Below are 17,675 nucleotides of genomic sequence, written 5' to 3'. Positions count from 1 at the left end.
AGGGGAAATCGAATCGAAAAAATTTGGCGTTGTCGTTTTTTATCGTTCTCAGTATCCCCGATTTAAGATACGAAGCCGCTGACGCGATATCATCAACCCTTTCGAATGGATCTCGGATTTTTGCGCCGCTGTGAAAATCTCCGGATTCGAGCCACTGTAGGGAGGATTTTTTTTCAGACAAGATGTTTATGGATTAAGTCGTACCTTCGGAAAATTCATCTGCGATTATAAACACTAGAACTACGGAGGTAAAATGCAACATGAAGTAGGAATTTGAGAGTGAAATTGTAAAACCAGTGTTATAAAACAACAATAAAATTCAATATATTGCTCCTTTAACTATCGTTGTAAAAGTCACTACATCACTGCGGAAAAAGAATGTAACGTGAAGTACGAATTTTGTAATGAAATTGTAAAACCAATCATTTCGACTGGTCTGGTAGTTCTGTTGTGGAATTTCGTGTTTTACATAACAGATGTAAGGATTATACGTTTCCAAAACCGTTTAAGGTAGCGCAACGATTTCACGATCGTCATGCAGACGTTTATGACGATCGTCCTCGATTGAACATTGAGGTTCAATCTTGAGAGTAGGTCAAGCAGCGAGCAATAAAATTACATCTGATAGTTCCAATTCTGGTTTCCTCAGCTATTCCGTACGTTGTAATATCCCCGACGTCGGGGAAGTTGGGTGCCGTCGGGCGTCGAACTCAAACTCACGGAGGACGCCTGGCGTCGCACCAACGAAACGCAGAGATTGTAACAAAACATCGTCTGGGTCAGGCGCAATGGCGCCACTTCGCGAACGGTTTACTATACATGTATATATGCGATGCATACTCCGTTCATCGAACTCTGAGGAGGTTTACAGCTACGAATTTATCCCCGAACGTGTTCCTTCTTTCAGATTGGGATATAGTTTGTCCATACGCGTACGATTTTCTCGTTTCCACTTCCGATTCGCGTCAGCTGTCCAAAGCTTTACCCGACAGAAGTGTACATATACATACATCAATTTATACTTTGCCCATAGGTTTACGTACCTATATACGGATATTTATGGGTACGAATATACGAGCGCAAATTCCAAGAGAGAACAGGAATTGAAACACCGCGGAACCGTGACTTCTTTCCTCGCGATGATATGTTGCAGCTTCCATACCTATTCTGGCAAAATAGCAGATTACATCGGCGAGTTTTCACGACAGCTGGGTGAACTTTCCTATCCTATCCTCCCTGCCCGCCTGACAAATGAGACTCGCGATTCGTATCGCATCCGAAAGTTTATTACCCACCTTCTCGGTACCGACCGGCTCGAAGGAGTTTGGATAGTGGGTATTTTCCCGTCCTCTAACTTCCAAATTACTAAAAATCAACGCCAGGCTTTTTATAGGCGGAATTTAAATAACTGATTTCGCTCGGGTATATCCACTTCTTTTTTCACAAACTTTTTCCAATCTTTTCAGCCTCTTTAATTTTCTGCGAGTTTTCGACAGAGGGAAAGAAGAGAATTACTTTGCTTCAGCCGTACGATGCTTTGTGACTATTAATTCGCTTCGTTGATTTATTTCAGTCAATCGTGAAGATTGATGTTGAATCTTTGACGGAAAAATGCCTCGAGTTTAATCGGGTTTCTAACATTTTGGATGTGATGACTTTTGAAATTTTTCATATTCAGAATCGCCGATTCTTTTCCTACAGTTCATGTGATCCTGCAATTTTCGGGATGTTTGAAGCATGCAAATCGTAGATATGTCATTGGTTTGGAGTTTGGAATCGATGCACAGTAATGGACAATTCCAGGTTTGAGAAGGATGTTATTTTTCAATCGGTAAATCAGACCCTGTCACAAGTCATCGTTCCTTGAATTGAATGAGAATATCGAATTGGGAAGAAGTTCCGGGTTGAAATGAAAGTTATAATTCAGACCACGCGACCGTTGGTGAAAATCTCTATGGTTATTCAGATATCAAATTGGCCAGGAACACAGTCCAAACAATCTCGTATTCACTTATCTCCAAGAAATACTCTGCTATAGGTACAAGGGATGGTAAAAAACTGGTAAGCTTGCGTATCTAGTTCAACTTGGTGTGGGGTTGAAGCGTCTGAGCAAACAGGTTTGAACGGTACTTTTGAAACTTGGTAAGTACGTTATACATCGCGTCATTCGTATACGTATATAGCTATTTGCATGTGTACAGCAGACTCGGCATTGCAAACTATTACCATTGTAGCTAACTTTAAACAAGCACGTCTTCGGCAGTTAGGATACCCCAGCTTTGCCACCCGCCTGGCAGTTTTAGTCAGCAAATCGCTAAAGTTGAAAACAAAGTGGCAATCCAACGTGTCCACGCGGTCGCGCGCGTCAGGTGTACTGAGTGGAAAATCTTTTCGAGGATGGCTGAAGATCTCGAAGGGATGAGAAACGACAGCGTAAACTCTGCGGGGAGAATAGTTTAAAAACGAAAACAGAAAGAAATGTGAATTTAATGAACGGTAGATTCTTCTTTCAGTGCTTCGCGAGGGAAACGATCATCGCGAAATGGTAACGGGTAAACCTACGGGTTATCAAAGAAATAACATCACGAGATAATATCTGCAGAACAATGAGGAGTGTAATGGCATGAAAGATGCAAATTATAGGACATGAAACTTTGCTGGACGAGGGGAATTTGAATTATCTTGTGCGAAGGATTTGAAGTTACCTTTGGTAATCCGAACTGCTTTTAGAAATTCACGTTGGATTACACCTGTCGGATATAGGGATGTATGCAACTATCCATCACGTGTACACAAATGGCTCCAACGAAACCCTTCTGGGCCTACATATATGTATACATAAGTAGTTACATGACAATGAAAGATTCACGTACAGAAAATGCTAAAATGTTCATGATAAAATCGTGGGATACTTATGTATTCATATATTCCGTATACCAGGAGCATTCTGTAGCTGATATTGTTCATGCTAGGGAAACGGTGACCTGCACTTAGAGAGTAAAGTGAGATTCAATCATGACTCGACTCCTCTTTCTTTCTTCTCCATAAAAACCAGGATAAAACCACAGTCAGCGGTTTTGTTAAGCTCATCCAGTACTTAACGGCAGTACCTTTCTGAAAGCGACCAATTAGCAATTTTGAAAAACAAAGAAACGAGATTTAGTGGCCATCAATTGATTTTGAAACAGGCAATCGTGGTTCGAAGAAAAAGAACAATACGAGTACTCATCACTGCACAAACAGAAGACGGTTCGGAACAATGAGCAAATTAGAGATTAATTTTTTCTGTAAAAATTTCAATTGGCGATAACACCAATTGGTGTTCTAAAAACTTTTCTTTTCTTGATGAGTGATATTCATTTGTCTACGAATTTCATTTAGAGGATGGACGAATTCTGAATTCCATAACATTATCTGCTCTGGGAGATGCATGAACGATTCGTACACAATCCATCGCAGACGAAATGTCAGGTTTTGTCGGGAGCCTAAATATTAATCACGTTATTAATTTCAGTAATTGAATGGAAAATGTAGTGAATTCTTTTACGTGACGTGATGTAATTGGTATCATAACTTTAGGCGTACGTTATGAATACAGAAGCCGTCCATAAATTATATAACGCTGATGGAACGACCTCCGTTACGCAATGTGATTTTCTGGTAAAAATTTCACAGCTATATTATTCGCCACATTTTTATCATAAGGTTGTAACAAAAAATACCTTGCCATCTTTATTTTACAATTAGACCAATGGCTGCTGAAATACGGTGATAATAACGGCCTAATAAAATGTTATGCTACGCTGGAAAATGTATGAAATGTTAGGTAACACGGATAATAACGCCGATAAAAAAACCAGTTGAAAACGAGATCGAACTTTTTGAAATTTATGGAATTTTCGTTATAACGCATCTGTTTCATTGCGATAATCATTCCAAGACCTATATACAGTTACTTTTCTGGATTTGTTCACTATTTCAGTAAGGCTACTGCATTATTGTACGCAATTTATCTATTATTAATTAAATCATGCAAACTGAATTTTGCTGACCATTGGATGCCTCTTGGAAATGAACAAAGTCGTTCCTTCATATTCGCACCATGATTGTTGGATTTATGTCGTACACTGGTTCAATTTGATCCCGGTATTTTTTAGTATGACAAAAATATTACTGACCCCCTGGTAGGTAAGTGTTCTCCGACTACAGTTCGGATCGCGTTTGATGGTAACATTTTTTATCTCGCTGCAATGGTTCGTAGGTACACGTAGTTCGTCAAGCTCCATCGGTTGGAAGTACAGAAATCTGTTTGAAAGCTCGAAGTGTTTCCGAGCTTTCCCGTGTTTCGGTTCCTCTGTCAGGCGAGGCGTCGCTAACATCTGGGTTCTGCTTTACCTTTGCATTCTAAATCGATACTCAGCCCTCGGTTGTTCGTTCGCTGTCCAATTTTTTGGCGCTATTCGTAGCTTTAGCAGGAATAAAGTGTAACAATAAGCTTTGATTTGAAGGGGGTATAATTTTAACCGTTTCACGAATTATAACGATTTGAAAATGACTAAAATCACCGGTTAAAGAGAAAAGTTTACAAGCTAAATAAGTTTTTGAAATCGCTACTTTGCTGAACATTTGCTACCTCATCTCGGGTTTTATCTTATCAGTAAGATTTATCACCCTCTGAAGTCGCTTAAACGCGGATAAAAACTTATTTTGAAGAAAAAGCGTGGATTCGTGTGGTGAATCCGACGTAGTTCAACCTTCGGTCTTAAATCACTTTCTGTCTAAAAGAACAACTCTCCAGGGAAATTTCCTTCTAATGAAAATGGTTAGCTACTTCATTTATTACATAATATTTGTATCGATCAGGTACGTGTAAACATATTCGTGTTTTCAGTCTCGTAAATCGCGCTGCAATTCAATAACAGAAATAGAAACAAGCCGTATGGAACCCGTATGTAACTTTCTGTCGTCGAGGGAGGGTTGAAAATCAAACATCCGTTAGTACGCGTGTGCTTTTTATCTCAAAAAAATTTCATCGCGGTAGCTCGAAATACAGATGCACCCCATGGGGCTCTGTTCAATTTCAAATAAAAGCAGTTCAAACACGGTTACACAGGCGCGTTTAAATAACGAATTCTTTATTTTCAGCGGATATGGGGGGTCAAAGTGAAGCGCAACATTGCAGAATATTTGTTGCTTCATCGAGCAAAAGGTGAAGTCTAAACCGTTAAAGCAATAAAGGTCACCCAATTTGCTACATGGCTGCTGCCTAATATTATAAACGTAATATATGCACACGGTGCATACACAGGCTGATACTAATAGTGCTAGTTATATGCTAAAATAATAAATTAACACGATGTGCTGCGACGCGATTACGAGCTCGGCTGCCGCTAGCATCGACTACGACAAATATGCATTATAGCCTGCATGGATGCCGATAAATTGCATTACGCAAACATAATGCCCATAACCATCCGTTACGCTAAGTGAGAAAACTTTCCTCGGCGAATAATAATCTGCACCGATCCGGCAACCGTGTAGCAGCAATATAACGCGGGTTCGAGAGGATGATCCATCACGTTCAACGTTGAAAAGTTTTCCGCTGCGTTGTAAGATTTGAAAAATATATATCCATGTACCATTTCATCTATCAATTTGCGGAAATCGAATTTGGTGACATTGGACTCAACTTGACGAACGTTACATTGGCACCGGTTCACCACCATTTGTTACCATTTGTGGAAACCGAGTGAAAAACTGCCAGGGAAAGCCACTAGAATTCGAGTGGCTGTTTCGATAGGCGAACTTCCAAGTTCGTGACACGGTAGCTTGGGAGTAAAACGTCGGGAATAAATTGAGATCACGGATCAGCGGGATTGAAATAAATCTGCCAACTTTGGATAACGGTGATTGGATTTTGTCTACCTGTTTGAAATTTTAAGAGCGGGAAAAACCAGGCTTTTGATAGTTACGTGAGAGGTCACGGTCAAAATTTACACCGGAATCCTCAAGCGCAGAGATCGATCATCGCGCGTAAGCTCGTCACGTTGGTTCGAACCTCTGTCAATATATTTTGTATGTGTATTCGAGTAATTGCGGCAATGAATTACGTAACGTCGACCCTTTGAGCTTTTCTCGGTTATAAAATAAACACACGAAATAACGTTGAGGAACGTTTCACGGGAAATCAGCTTCGGCCTGTAGTGTGCTGACCGGGAAAACGTGTAATGCAAGCTCCTTAACACCCGACCAAGATGGTGCCGTGTACTCGTACATACTTACGTGTTGCAGATTAATTTACAGTATGGTCATGTCGGAAATTTCTCCTCTCCGCGTAAAATGTATTATTCTCTCCTACATTGCGTGTAATCTTTAGAAAGGGTACAAGAGCACTCGAGTGTGTTACTGGCAAAAACACCTCTGCGTCTTCCCAACTTCTCTGTGCAAACATTGTTACGTGCCGTTCTTCGGCCGACGAGACGCCAGAAATTCCATTGCAGACTTGTTTATTCTTATTACGAATTGTCGTATCATTTACGACAGCGCTCTTTGCGAGTAAAGTAATTAAAAGGTGCACCGTTGCAATATTGTGGGTATACGGTAAACGTTGTCAGTGGCAGTAATATCCTTCCAATTTGGATAAACCTATACCTACAGAGAAAACACTTATTTCTCATGCGGATATTTAGTTATCGTCAAGTGAAAAATGAAATCATTCAGTTTCTTTTTTTATTTTGCTTGAAATAATTTCACTTCATTCAAACAGAGCTACAAAAATTTAATTTGTGGTTAGTTGATTTCTTCCTTATTCCAAGTATACTCTGTTCGTGACGAATTCAAATCAACTTATAACAAATAAAATATTTTACGCAAGGTTCACCTGTAGGTAAAAAGTTTTCTCAGTCCATTGTAACGGCATCGAAATCATTAGTCTTGTCCTCAGAATTTCGGGCAAGTCTCCAACTAACCAATTCACAGATTGCAGATATTTCCTTCACGATTTACCCCGGTTTTCCATGAATACAAATTCCACATCACTGTGCGAACGTGCGTGTGAGTTCGTCGGTGGCATCGTTCAAGCTTACCTTTATTGCGACTATGCTAATGAATCAGGAAAATGGAGAAATAATCGGTGGCTCTTAGAATAATCATTTCGGACAGCCATGCGGGTGCCTGTGACAATTTATGAGTATTAGATATTCCGGTAATGATATAGGCATATAATGGATAGCCTGGCCCTTCTGCCAAATGTGACGCTACGTGAAAGGTTTAATTTACAGTTCCCGTCTTTCTCATATCCTCTAATCTAGGGTTTTTGAGGACGCAATTTCCTTGTTCGACTATATCTTCACATACACGTAGGCAGCCAATATTACCACAAATTACAACGGGTCTCTATATACATATTATACATGTTTGGTGTCACTTCTGCTGTAATTATTGATAAAAATCTTGTCAGTTAGCTGTTACGCGCTAATGACGTCGAAATGAATTATAATTGCGCATGCATACTCCGAATACGAAATAATACCACCATGTATGGGAACAATTTATTTCATTTAATTTGAAGCCGAGATGGAGAATGAAACATTTTCCCAGTGGAATGCGCGCGAGTAGAATCAGGAACTTTCACAGGCACGTGTGCGTATCATAAAATTCATACTCCGTAATCGTGGAGTAGTACAAGGAACGCGCAAGACGTCAAATCCAATTATAACGATGTAATATAAACTCGGCGATACAAGATGTGAATATTGTAATTGGAAATTTTCTTTCACTCAGACCATCGGCGTTAATTAAAGTTATGAGAAAATGAAGGGTTCGTAGCATAAAATCAATTCCAGCCCTAACTGTACGATTTCTTATCTAGACTTCAGCAGGTTCACAGAAGCTCTTGAATACCCGAGTAATTTTATTTTACCACTAAATTGAAATGACATTGCGTTTATGCTAGAAGTAAATCAGATCACGACGATGAAATTTTTTCTCGTTAAACATAACAACTCTTACTATTCGTGTTACACGCAGATCAATCCCGAAGTCCAGACATTCTCGACTGTATAGCTCGGGTTTCTTGATACCCAAAGTTTTAACGTTCATTGTGGAATGCTAGGATTTGCATGCGAGCGAGTTCTCGGACGAGATTCTCGCCTCTCAGTTTCCCCTTGAGAGATTTACGCTTGACCGGTCGACCGCGAGACGGGTAAACCTACAATTTATGGGGCACAATTTGATGTGATCGAACACTGATCCAATTAGTTGTGATTGGTTCTATTTGCACGAGATATTCACTTTCACAGTCCGGCGCAGCTTCGTTCTAGCTTATCCACGATCCAAGTATTCGTTACCTGCAAATATACCGAGCATCGTTCAATTTTATTTGCCCGCCGCGCTTGATCAGTTGAGTCAGACTGTTAGTAACGATGAAAGAAATTATTGTACAAAACAGAGAAAAAGTTACGCAGGAGACGATCCTGTGCTGACATGACAGTATATAAACAGTTATTCGGAAACATCGCTGCAGGAAGTGGATAAACATAACCTGGTTAACAATAAACGTTATTTCAATAGATTACTTCGCACACAGCTGTCGATGCGCTTAAGTTATCAAAAGCGTTTACGTTCTTTCTTATGGAAATTCTTCCTTGTTCGCCGAACCATGTTAGCGACCGATATTCATGGTACCTAGCTGCGTACTTCCTTCGATACAATTCAGATACCAATCAAACCGGTCGTTTAGTTTCGGTTAGTTTCGACAGATAAGTGGTGCAGTAACGTAACCAATTCGATACACCAATTTTCTATAGAAGAATATTCTAGTCATCAACTTTCAACGGCAGCCGCATCGTAACCCATTAATTACTAAAACAATTCCGCCCGTCGATTCGTTGCTAACGATAAAAACACCGTTTCGTACGTTTAGTATTTCTGCGCTCGTTCGTCTACTCATCAAACACGGAAAAACTTGTGCTTTCTTCAACTAGCCAAGAAGAGAATAACAGATTTGACGATCGATAGAGGGAAATGGTAATTCGTGTACGTGCGAGGAATTAATCATCGATAAGTTTGCTACTATTCGTAGGATTATTTTTTAGCGATTCTTTGAGGGAAATTGATTCATGATGTAATGGGAGAAGTTTCGTTACATGAGTCTTGAGTGCGAATGTGAATAATCACGGATCAGCAGCATGTCGGTGAAAACATTCTGTGGTAATTCGTAGATCCGACGCGACGGATAAATGGATCGACCTCGAACGGTCGGGGGCAAATATTTGCGTTAATTTACCTATCCGAATTGTGTTCAAACACGAGGGTTCAACTTTATTAATAAAACGCTCAAATGGCCGTTTTGTTTACAGAAATTCTTATATGCGAAATGCAAAACTGGCGAATGCTGCAGGATGACGAGGTGTTCTTTTTGCCACCGATGTCAAAGTCTCCAATAACTGCCTGTGTATCTACTGTAACTTTTCACTGTCGCATCACCGTAATCCTTTTAATCAAATTTACCGTCTCACTAACATAAGCCAAAAGTTTGCTGCGAGTCCTCGGGTTACTAGTTTTTTATCGTAGTAAAAAAACGTATAATTCCAAATGCGGATCTGACAAAAAAGGGCTTCATGAAGTTTCTCGTCGAGATTTTTTGCTCATTAAAAAGGAACAAAGTACAGTTGTACGAATCAATTAGAATTATATAAGTGTGAATTCGTAACATTCTTGGTGATTGATTTTTTTCTCATAGCACAACTCGTACTCGGATATATGCATAAAAGATGCTCGGTTCCGTTGTTTTCCGAGCGAATGTTTTCACTCGGGATAACAAAAGATTTTTAATATTCACCGAGCTGCAGCGGAGCGCTGACAGTGTAGGTGATGTATGTAACAATAGGATCCTCTCACGGCTCCCAAGTGATCTGAATACGAGAGAATCCTACAGGCTTCAAAGACGCTTATACTTGTTGCTTGTGAAATATCTAGGATTTGAAAAGCACTCGGAGTTTCCTAGGCGGAAATTATACGCTGATCTGCGCCGAGGCCCTGACAATGCATTCGGTACTACGCTCCAAGATCAAGCGCAGCTTAACGTGAAATCATTGACTGTAAATACAGGCGCTTAACAGACTCGCGGTGAAGGCGTGTGTTTCCAAAGATACGGGATATACTGCAGAGAGGATTGCAGGTTATTCATCGTCTGCAGCAGAAGATTTCATTCTCCGGCTGCGGATTGCCGTAAACAGACCATAAAGGGGAGACATACATGTATGTACCAGCAGCGGAAACTCTGCCCGCTGTTACGATCTCGCACATCGGTGCCGCTTGTGGAGTTGCGTTTTCCATAGGCGTACTCACCTCGAAACCGCGATGGACAATGTCGTCTGGTGTAGGTGATGCAAAATGTCAGCAACCGCGCTCCGTCGCCGGTGACTTCTGGCCGTTCGTTTAGCCCGCGCATTGAACGTCAGGGCTCTCCTCAAGGGGCTCTCCTCCTCCGCCATTAGACCCGCCTTTGCGCCCTTTTCGAACTCTCCAATGCTCCCCCATCTGGTTATCACTCCATGCTCGGTAGCTGTCCCGGTTCCGGTTCCGGTGGGCAGAGGAACCAGCGGCACCGGAATCACCCTCGGCAGACAAGATGCCTTCCTTGCATGGCTCACTCTTGCCGCTGGGTCCATTCCAAGCGCAGGTGATCCGAGGGTTCTTACGTCATGAGTTGCTCTGCCGTGACTTCCTCACTCGTGACGAAAGCTTATTTTGCCGGACGGGATTCTCCAGATTCAGCGGTTGGCTCGATCCCGGGTCGAATTTCTGACTGATTGTGAAACGAGAACGCCGAACCCGAGGCAATGAAACGGGATTTCTCAACTTTCTGCACTTCGCTGAGGAGGCGCTCTACTTCCGTTAATTATATCTTACACGTACGAGGATACGTTGGGAGATTATACCACCACTTCCTGCTCCTTGATTCCCGGCCTCCGGCGATATCTGTTCTAACTATCTTGCTGGGATACTGCAGGTTGATTCAACAGGGATCTAATCGTTGATGCTTAAGGTGGACTAACTCGGCAATGGCTGTTCAGCTCTGCAATATGGTTAAGAGTAGGATTATAACTAGAATGAACCTCTGTCTTAAGACGAGTTAACTAATTTTGAAATTGGAATACGCAATTACAATCTTGGCCCGAACAGCGTACATCAAGTGCGATTAGCAACGCTGATTAATGCAGTTCAGTTTTCCAAACGAATTTTTTGCACAGAATTCAGCACTTGATTTATGACGTCTCTTCTGCAAGAACACAACTGGTGTGCAGGTATTCCGCGTATTTACATTTACAAAAGGTTATATTGCGGTCACTGTTATCAACAAACAAAAAACCAGGTCGAGACTCTCCGGTTAATTTGAATTTATAGTAGGTTATTTAAGTAACGTCGAGCACTATCTGCGAATAAAAAATTCACTCGGCTTGCCAGTTTTGAATATCAATGATCAAAAGTTCATTATCTTAATATGTTAGTTTCTTCTTAAAACTCACAGTTCTCATAAAATTTCACCAATGATTGCAGGCAATTTTTTCAGCATGGACCGAAAACTGGTAGTCAGTGTCGAGGCAACCCAACTTTAGCATCCGGTATGATTATACGCGTAGAAGTTGGTAACGTAGTTCAGAGTAGTTGTTTCCTCTGGGATGTGCCGAGGCACGTTTCGCCGGAAGTTTACACTGTAGTTTCAAGTCGCACCATAAAAGCATATCAAATGAGAATTTTCGGGCGTCGTCATTATAGCCTCTGTCACTCACTCACGTACAAGCTGGACTAACTTCCTTCTGTCAAGTTCCATTGTCGCTTTTCCGTTCCTGCAACACGTAGAATCTCCCCGAAGAATTGATGCTCCACTTATTCAATACAGGTATGCCGGTTCACATGGGTGCACCGCACGTACAGCCCTAGTGGTTCTCGCTGCTAAATACGACGTGTTTCTCGCGCGCCAACACCATCCGATATGAGCCCGGCCTTTGGCCCTCGTTAGAGCTTTTACGCGGGGCTATGAAGAAGCGGTGCGCGAGTTTGCGAAATGCCCCGTCGATAGGCTGCTGCTTCTGCAGGGGATCATTGGGTCGTTCAACGAGCCTCACCTAGTGTGCCTGGGTATAACGGGATATCGGACAGTGCGACGACGTGCACAAAACCTCGACAAACACCCGCCTCGCCGCTCAACAAGTGAAGCTTTGATCATCGGTTGACTCGCTTCTCTTCCATATACCGCGCACCAGATTCCCCCGTACAAACCACCACACCTTTCTCCCATCCCCTGACCAGCCTTTCCATTTTGCGGCTGGAAACTCTGTTGCATCCATATTTATTACTGAACATTGTATAGGTAGGTATACTTTGCTCGCTAATATTATGGAATAATTTCAAAACACTTTTGCAGTGTCGGTATTGACTGTTTCTGTAAGCACCTATTTATCTTATAACAGTGAAGGTTAAAGAAGCGAAAGAATTTTCCATAAAAATGCGAAATCATGGTTCGTTAATTTTTCTATACATTTCACTACGTATTCCGAACAACTGCAGATTTGCAAGCAACATTCACCCCAGCATATATTTTTTCCAACGTCTGCGTATAAAGTTCGATTTCCGAGGCTGTGGACCGTGCGTAAGGTGCCCCATTTCCGAACAGTGCGATAAAATGACGTTAACGCATACGCACAGCCTCAGTGCTCGGTCTTACACACTAGGACTTTCTTTGGCACATGCGCGCTTTCGAACAACTTAATTTTAAGCATCGTGCCATTCAGCATAAGTTACTTAACAGAAATAATACACGCTATCAACGGCTCCTTCCGTGATTTTGAAATCAAAATCTCCTTCACAGGTTTTGAAAAAAATGGCGTGTGTCACACGTGCGGACGGGCGATATCTGACTCGTGTGATTACACTAGTACTCGTACGATTGCAGCACTAGCTTTTGCGGCTTACGTTGCAAACTTCGCACTCAACGGAAGTCGCCCACTTTCCTCACCAGTGACACAATATACTACTTCGCACATTTCACTGTTCGGGGTGAAAAGAGTTTGAAAAGATAGCTCAAGGTTGTGGGTACGCGATATTCCAGTGCCGTTTTTCGTCTACCTATGAACTTTACTTCATCTTTTGAACATCTCTAACAAAGTTTTTCTTACGACGACAGATTTTACGATATATTTGTATTAAGTATATCGAAATTCGTGATAATAGCCGCAAGAATAGAAAATTTGTCGACGCAATTTGATCATACGCCACGAAGGATTCAATGGAGATCAAATTATACAGTCATAATGATTCCACGATATCTGTTGCTCTCCAGTTTATAATGCGAGTGAGTTTGACCTGGTTAAGAGCGCTTAATTGAATTTGCCAATCTTGATGGCCTAACCGAAAAGTTCGAATGCGTCTGAGGTACCATAATGGTGTGTGGTCATTCAATCCCCCCACGCACAATTCTTGGAAAGTGAATAAAATTTGAAGGGATAATTGTCCCGCTTAATTGACACTTCCATGCTCTGCAAGCTCTCGACTAACATTTTCTACGGGCATTCAAACTTCTGCTTCTGAATTTCTGTGACTAAATTTCAAGAATGTAGCTCGTCTCCTACACAAAACTCTCCCTAATCTGTGTAAATGCTATAAAGTTGAAAAATGTTAGACCGTTTAGCCTTTCCCTTCGAAATACCACGGATTGGTGAAGGAGTGCTAATCAACGCTTGTTTTAACCGCTACTTTCCCTTAGATGTGAGAATTTAAAGCTTATTAACTCTAACATAACGAAAAAGTTATGCTACCTCTTATCGGTGAAATTGTTATATTCTTGTCGATTGCAATTTACTGTGAAGTATCTTTGTTGAATGAAAAGTTGAATGAATGAATCATTAAACACCCTATCCCTGACACCACATACTCTACTCTAATATATTTTCAACACACATCACCTGTTCTTGCATAGATTTTTGTATTATCTCTGATAGACTTGACGACGAACAGTATCAAATGTCATCAGTTTCAGACTAGGGTGGCTGAAATGATTCGCAGACCGAAGCCTCATGCGATATATATGTATAATTACCAAATTTGTTTGTAACATCATTACGAAACCTTCTATCATGGTATTCGAGGGTTGTAATTTGAACCTTGATGGCTACGGCTTACAGGCACTTTGTTCTGGTGTCAGGTTTACTTTTGATTAGGATTTCTCTAGGTATATCTGCACTAATTTTAGCATACTAGAATTAGGGGGAGCCCGTTTTTGGCGTTACTCGTAATTACCGTAACCCATTGCGCTATTACAGAATCTGGCACGCAAGTGTCTAGTAGGAGAAATGGTAAGCGTTTCGCAGCAAAAGCTCGCACGTACGAGGGAAGCAAAAAACTCTCAGCTTTGTAACTATGGTTACGTTTAATGCTGCATACCGAATTGTTGATCGTTTCATAACGTAATAGAATTGTAATCACTTGAATATTTCAATTTTCAACCGCGTCGTTTGAACCAGCGTACATTCAACCGTTTACGTATTCAAGTACGGATCGCTTCTGGCTGTCGCGATAGAAATTTTGGGCGCACACATGCAGACACCTGTAATTACTGACGCACGTGACGGCGGTTGTTCTTGGTTAGTATAACATTAATCAAGTGACGAGGGTACGTGGCAGCTAATCCGGCACCGAGCCAACTTTCGGAATGTGAATCAATTCAAATTGGATTCAGAACTATTCGATTCGCGTGGTACAATATCGCAAAGCAGCTGGGCTTCACTATTGTGTACAAAAACTAGATTGGTACATTCCTAGAGTTGTTACAGGTTTCACGGACCGGGAAAACAGCCGGAGTCAATCAAAATCAAGGAAACTTTTTGAACCATTGTGCTAGGAAAAGCTCGGAGAATTTCATTATGCATTCACGGTACGCGATGCGCTAAATTTACTTGTATAATTTTATGTCTCAAATAGCCTTAAATTCTGAAAGTGAATATCAATACGTACTACTTTACGATCATCATTCAAAGCGAGACTTATCCCAAGTCCGAATTTTGATAGCATTCGCTGTGAACAAGGGTTGACAGAAATGAATTAAACCGAGAATTTTAGTAGCAATAGTTCGTATAGAAACAACCCTGATTTCATATTCATGCATCGTTCGATCTTCTTATATCGTGGTTGTTTTTTTCTTGGTTTTTTGTTTACTTGTGTTTGAATATAGCGAAAAGTCTGACCGCTCCAAGATTGATGTCTCGTCTTATTCAACTCGCCTCAACCGATCATTTTTTTGGCAAGTCGAAATAGACGATTTCACGCACGTCTGCGCGACTCGCTGTACTATAAATTATTGAGGATGATTCGATCGCTATTTCTCTCAACGCTGCAGGGGATTAATTATTCATAGTGAGAAGGTCTCAATCGACATACTAATTCCTTTATATTTCAGTGACCCACTGACCTGAAATGAAATTAATATTTTACGAGAATAATTAGCTGCGTTCACGAAGTTATCAAAATGGTCGATCTTTGACTTCCTACTTTCTTTACTTTCTTAGATCTTGAATTAGTGTTGAGTAACGCTCGTCATTAAGTAAAACACTAATAATTTTGTAACTGATTGCAATATAATTTTAAGTATTATCAGATACGAATATATTATACTAATGCCGGTGAAAATGTATGACCTCCATGGACATGGTTCACGTTTTGTTTGAAACTTCATGAGAACTGAAGTATTCTGTTTCGATTTCTGACAAAATGTCGGAGAAAAAAGAGATTTAATTATTAGGTTGCTATGCAACTACAATCGAGATAGCATCACACGACTTTTTCCTGACGCAAATAAATCGATAGGTACACAGCCTGGTTTCTGGCTTCATCCATAAATTCACCTTCAAGAGTACTTCAAACATTGAATAGTGTCAATAGGCTTATTTCTTGAAAACTTTTTTCATATTCTCGGTTGTAATAATTTACCACCGTTTCTTGCAAGCCTTCCGATAATTCACTTTCTCCTTTACCCTGATACTCGCATAAGGTAAGTGTACCAGGTATTGACCCTATCCTAGTTATTGACCTTTTTCGGTCGTATATGCATGAACCGTAGTTCTAAAATTATCAAAAAATAAATTGACAGTATCTAACCCTCTAGGAATTGTTTTTAATCATCGAGAAATTCACAATTTGTGCCGTTCATAGTTTAAAAAATTAAAGGAACAATAATTGGGTCTATACGTGTCAATAAATGGTACACTAACCTTAACTGTATTCTTTTCGCCGTTTCAAAGTTTGAGATATGTAGCAAGAAATCTATTCGAGGTTCGGCATCCAACGTGGAAGCAGCTTGAAACGATTCAGTGTCTTTCTTTCGTATCCACGTTTTTGGTTCCACTTCTTTGGGTCCCTTTCGTTTGGGCAAGTTTCAACCCAAGCTTTGAGCTGGTGTGTCGCTATAGCTTCGTTATGCCGGTGAAGTCGACGTTGTGGAATCGTTGGTCCTATAGGCTGAGCGTGTGAAGCCGATCGTGTAGATATTCGGATTTGGGCTACCGCGAGCGGCAACTCGCCGGGCAAAGTAATCGGAAGCGCTCGAGCTCTACTGACTTCCACTCGATCGGGCGTGCAGAAAGTCGCGGCGCCATGGGAATCGCGTTACGGTCAGAAAAAGGAAAAATGACGCGAAATAATGGCCACCGACGGCAAAGGGAAGAACGAAACAGAAGCCTCTCTTGTGAAATTAGACCGCGACCTGCCAACTTTTGTCCCCAAATATATATAGCAGCCTGTGCAGATTTTCCACTAATGTGACAAAGCCGCGATGTCAGGATCTTCCTTAACCGTATCTTATATCTGTGTATAATGTAATTACTTCGTGCATGAATCACAGAGGTATAATTCGTACTGCCGTGACGCTGTATAGGGAAATAAAGTTGAACGTGTGAATTCACTCGGGGTAACCGGAGTACTGGTTACTTCAGCGAATTTCACGAAATGGTGGACTGTGACTTTGTAATTATGACGCAGACATCCGAGTATTACATTTACCGGAAAGGTGAATATCAAGGGTCGGTAATTACGTACAAGCCTTCAAGAAGGAGTAGGCCAACGTCATTTTCGATGAGTGAATGACAGGATAGGATTAACGTTGAGAGAAGTCAAACAACTATAATTTCTCCGCGATTTGCGTTGTCAAATTTCGGCATCCGATGGCCCAGTACCCTCGACTTTGGCGACTGTATCGCTGAACGTGGATTACACCAATCGGACCGTCGCACCTGAAGAAGGTCCGTCAAGATGATCGATCATCTAATCGCGATCGACCCACACCGCCTTGAGTGCCCAACAAACGATACATTCGATGGTTGCTCAGGGGTGACTGATTGATTACAAGGCTTTTTCACTGATGGTGTTTAATCTTCCGATACGAATGACGAGGCAATGTTAGTACAAGCTTTTTCTGCACTATCCTCGCACCAGATACTGGGAAACAGAATAGGAGTTGTGTAGAATTAGTAGTGAAACCACTTTTTAAGATGAATTTTACAACCAGCGTGTAATAGCACTGCTATTGAAGACGAGAATTTCATTCAAATCACGTTCGCTATATAATTGTACAGAAGCAAAGCGCTTGAGTGTAGCCTGAATTCAAGGGGTCGACCTGCGAA

General features: G+C 41.2%; 1 protein-coding gene across 11 annotated transcripts in view; it reads right to left on the bottom strand.

Annotated features, from left to right (window-relative positions):
* LOC107223742 (GTPase-activating Rap/Ran-GAP domain-like protein 3) overlaps positions 1-17,675 on the bottom strand; it is a 63,141-nt gene that overhangs the window by 31,174 nt on the left and 14,292 nt on the right. For 2 of the 11 annotated variants that reach the window (XM_046735905.1, XM_046735915.1), the window contains exons 1-2: positions 11,532-11,974; positions 10,351-11,080 (exon numbers count right to left, since the gene is read on the bottom strand). The exons of 5 other annotated variants lie outside the window; for them this stretch is intronic. In XM_046735905.1, the coding sequence (XP_046591861.1) occupies positions 10,351-10,673 (323 nt within the window). In that variant the 5' untranslated portion in view covers positions 10,674-11,080; positions 11,532-11,974. Of the gene's footprint in view, positions 1-10,350; positions 11,081-11,531; positions 11,975-17,675 lie in introns of those variants that run through there. 4 more of the 11 variants (XM_046735904.1, XM_046735914.1, XM_046735903.1 and 1 more) reach the window with 4 other exon arrangements.

Source organism: Neodiprion lecontei, chromosome 3 (assembly GCF_021901455.1).
Source record: "Neodiprion lecontei isolate iyNeoLeco1 chromosome 3, iyNeoLeco1.1, whole genome shotgun sequence".
Classification (NCBI taxonomy): Eukaryota; Metazoa; Arthropoda; class Insecta; order Hymenoptera; family Diprionidae; genus Neodiprion; species Neodiprion lecontei.
This window is presented reverse-complemented; position numbering and strand designations above follow the sequence as displayed.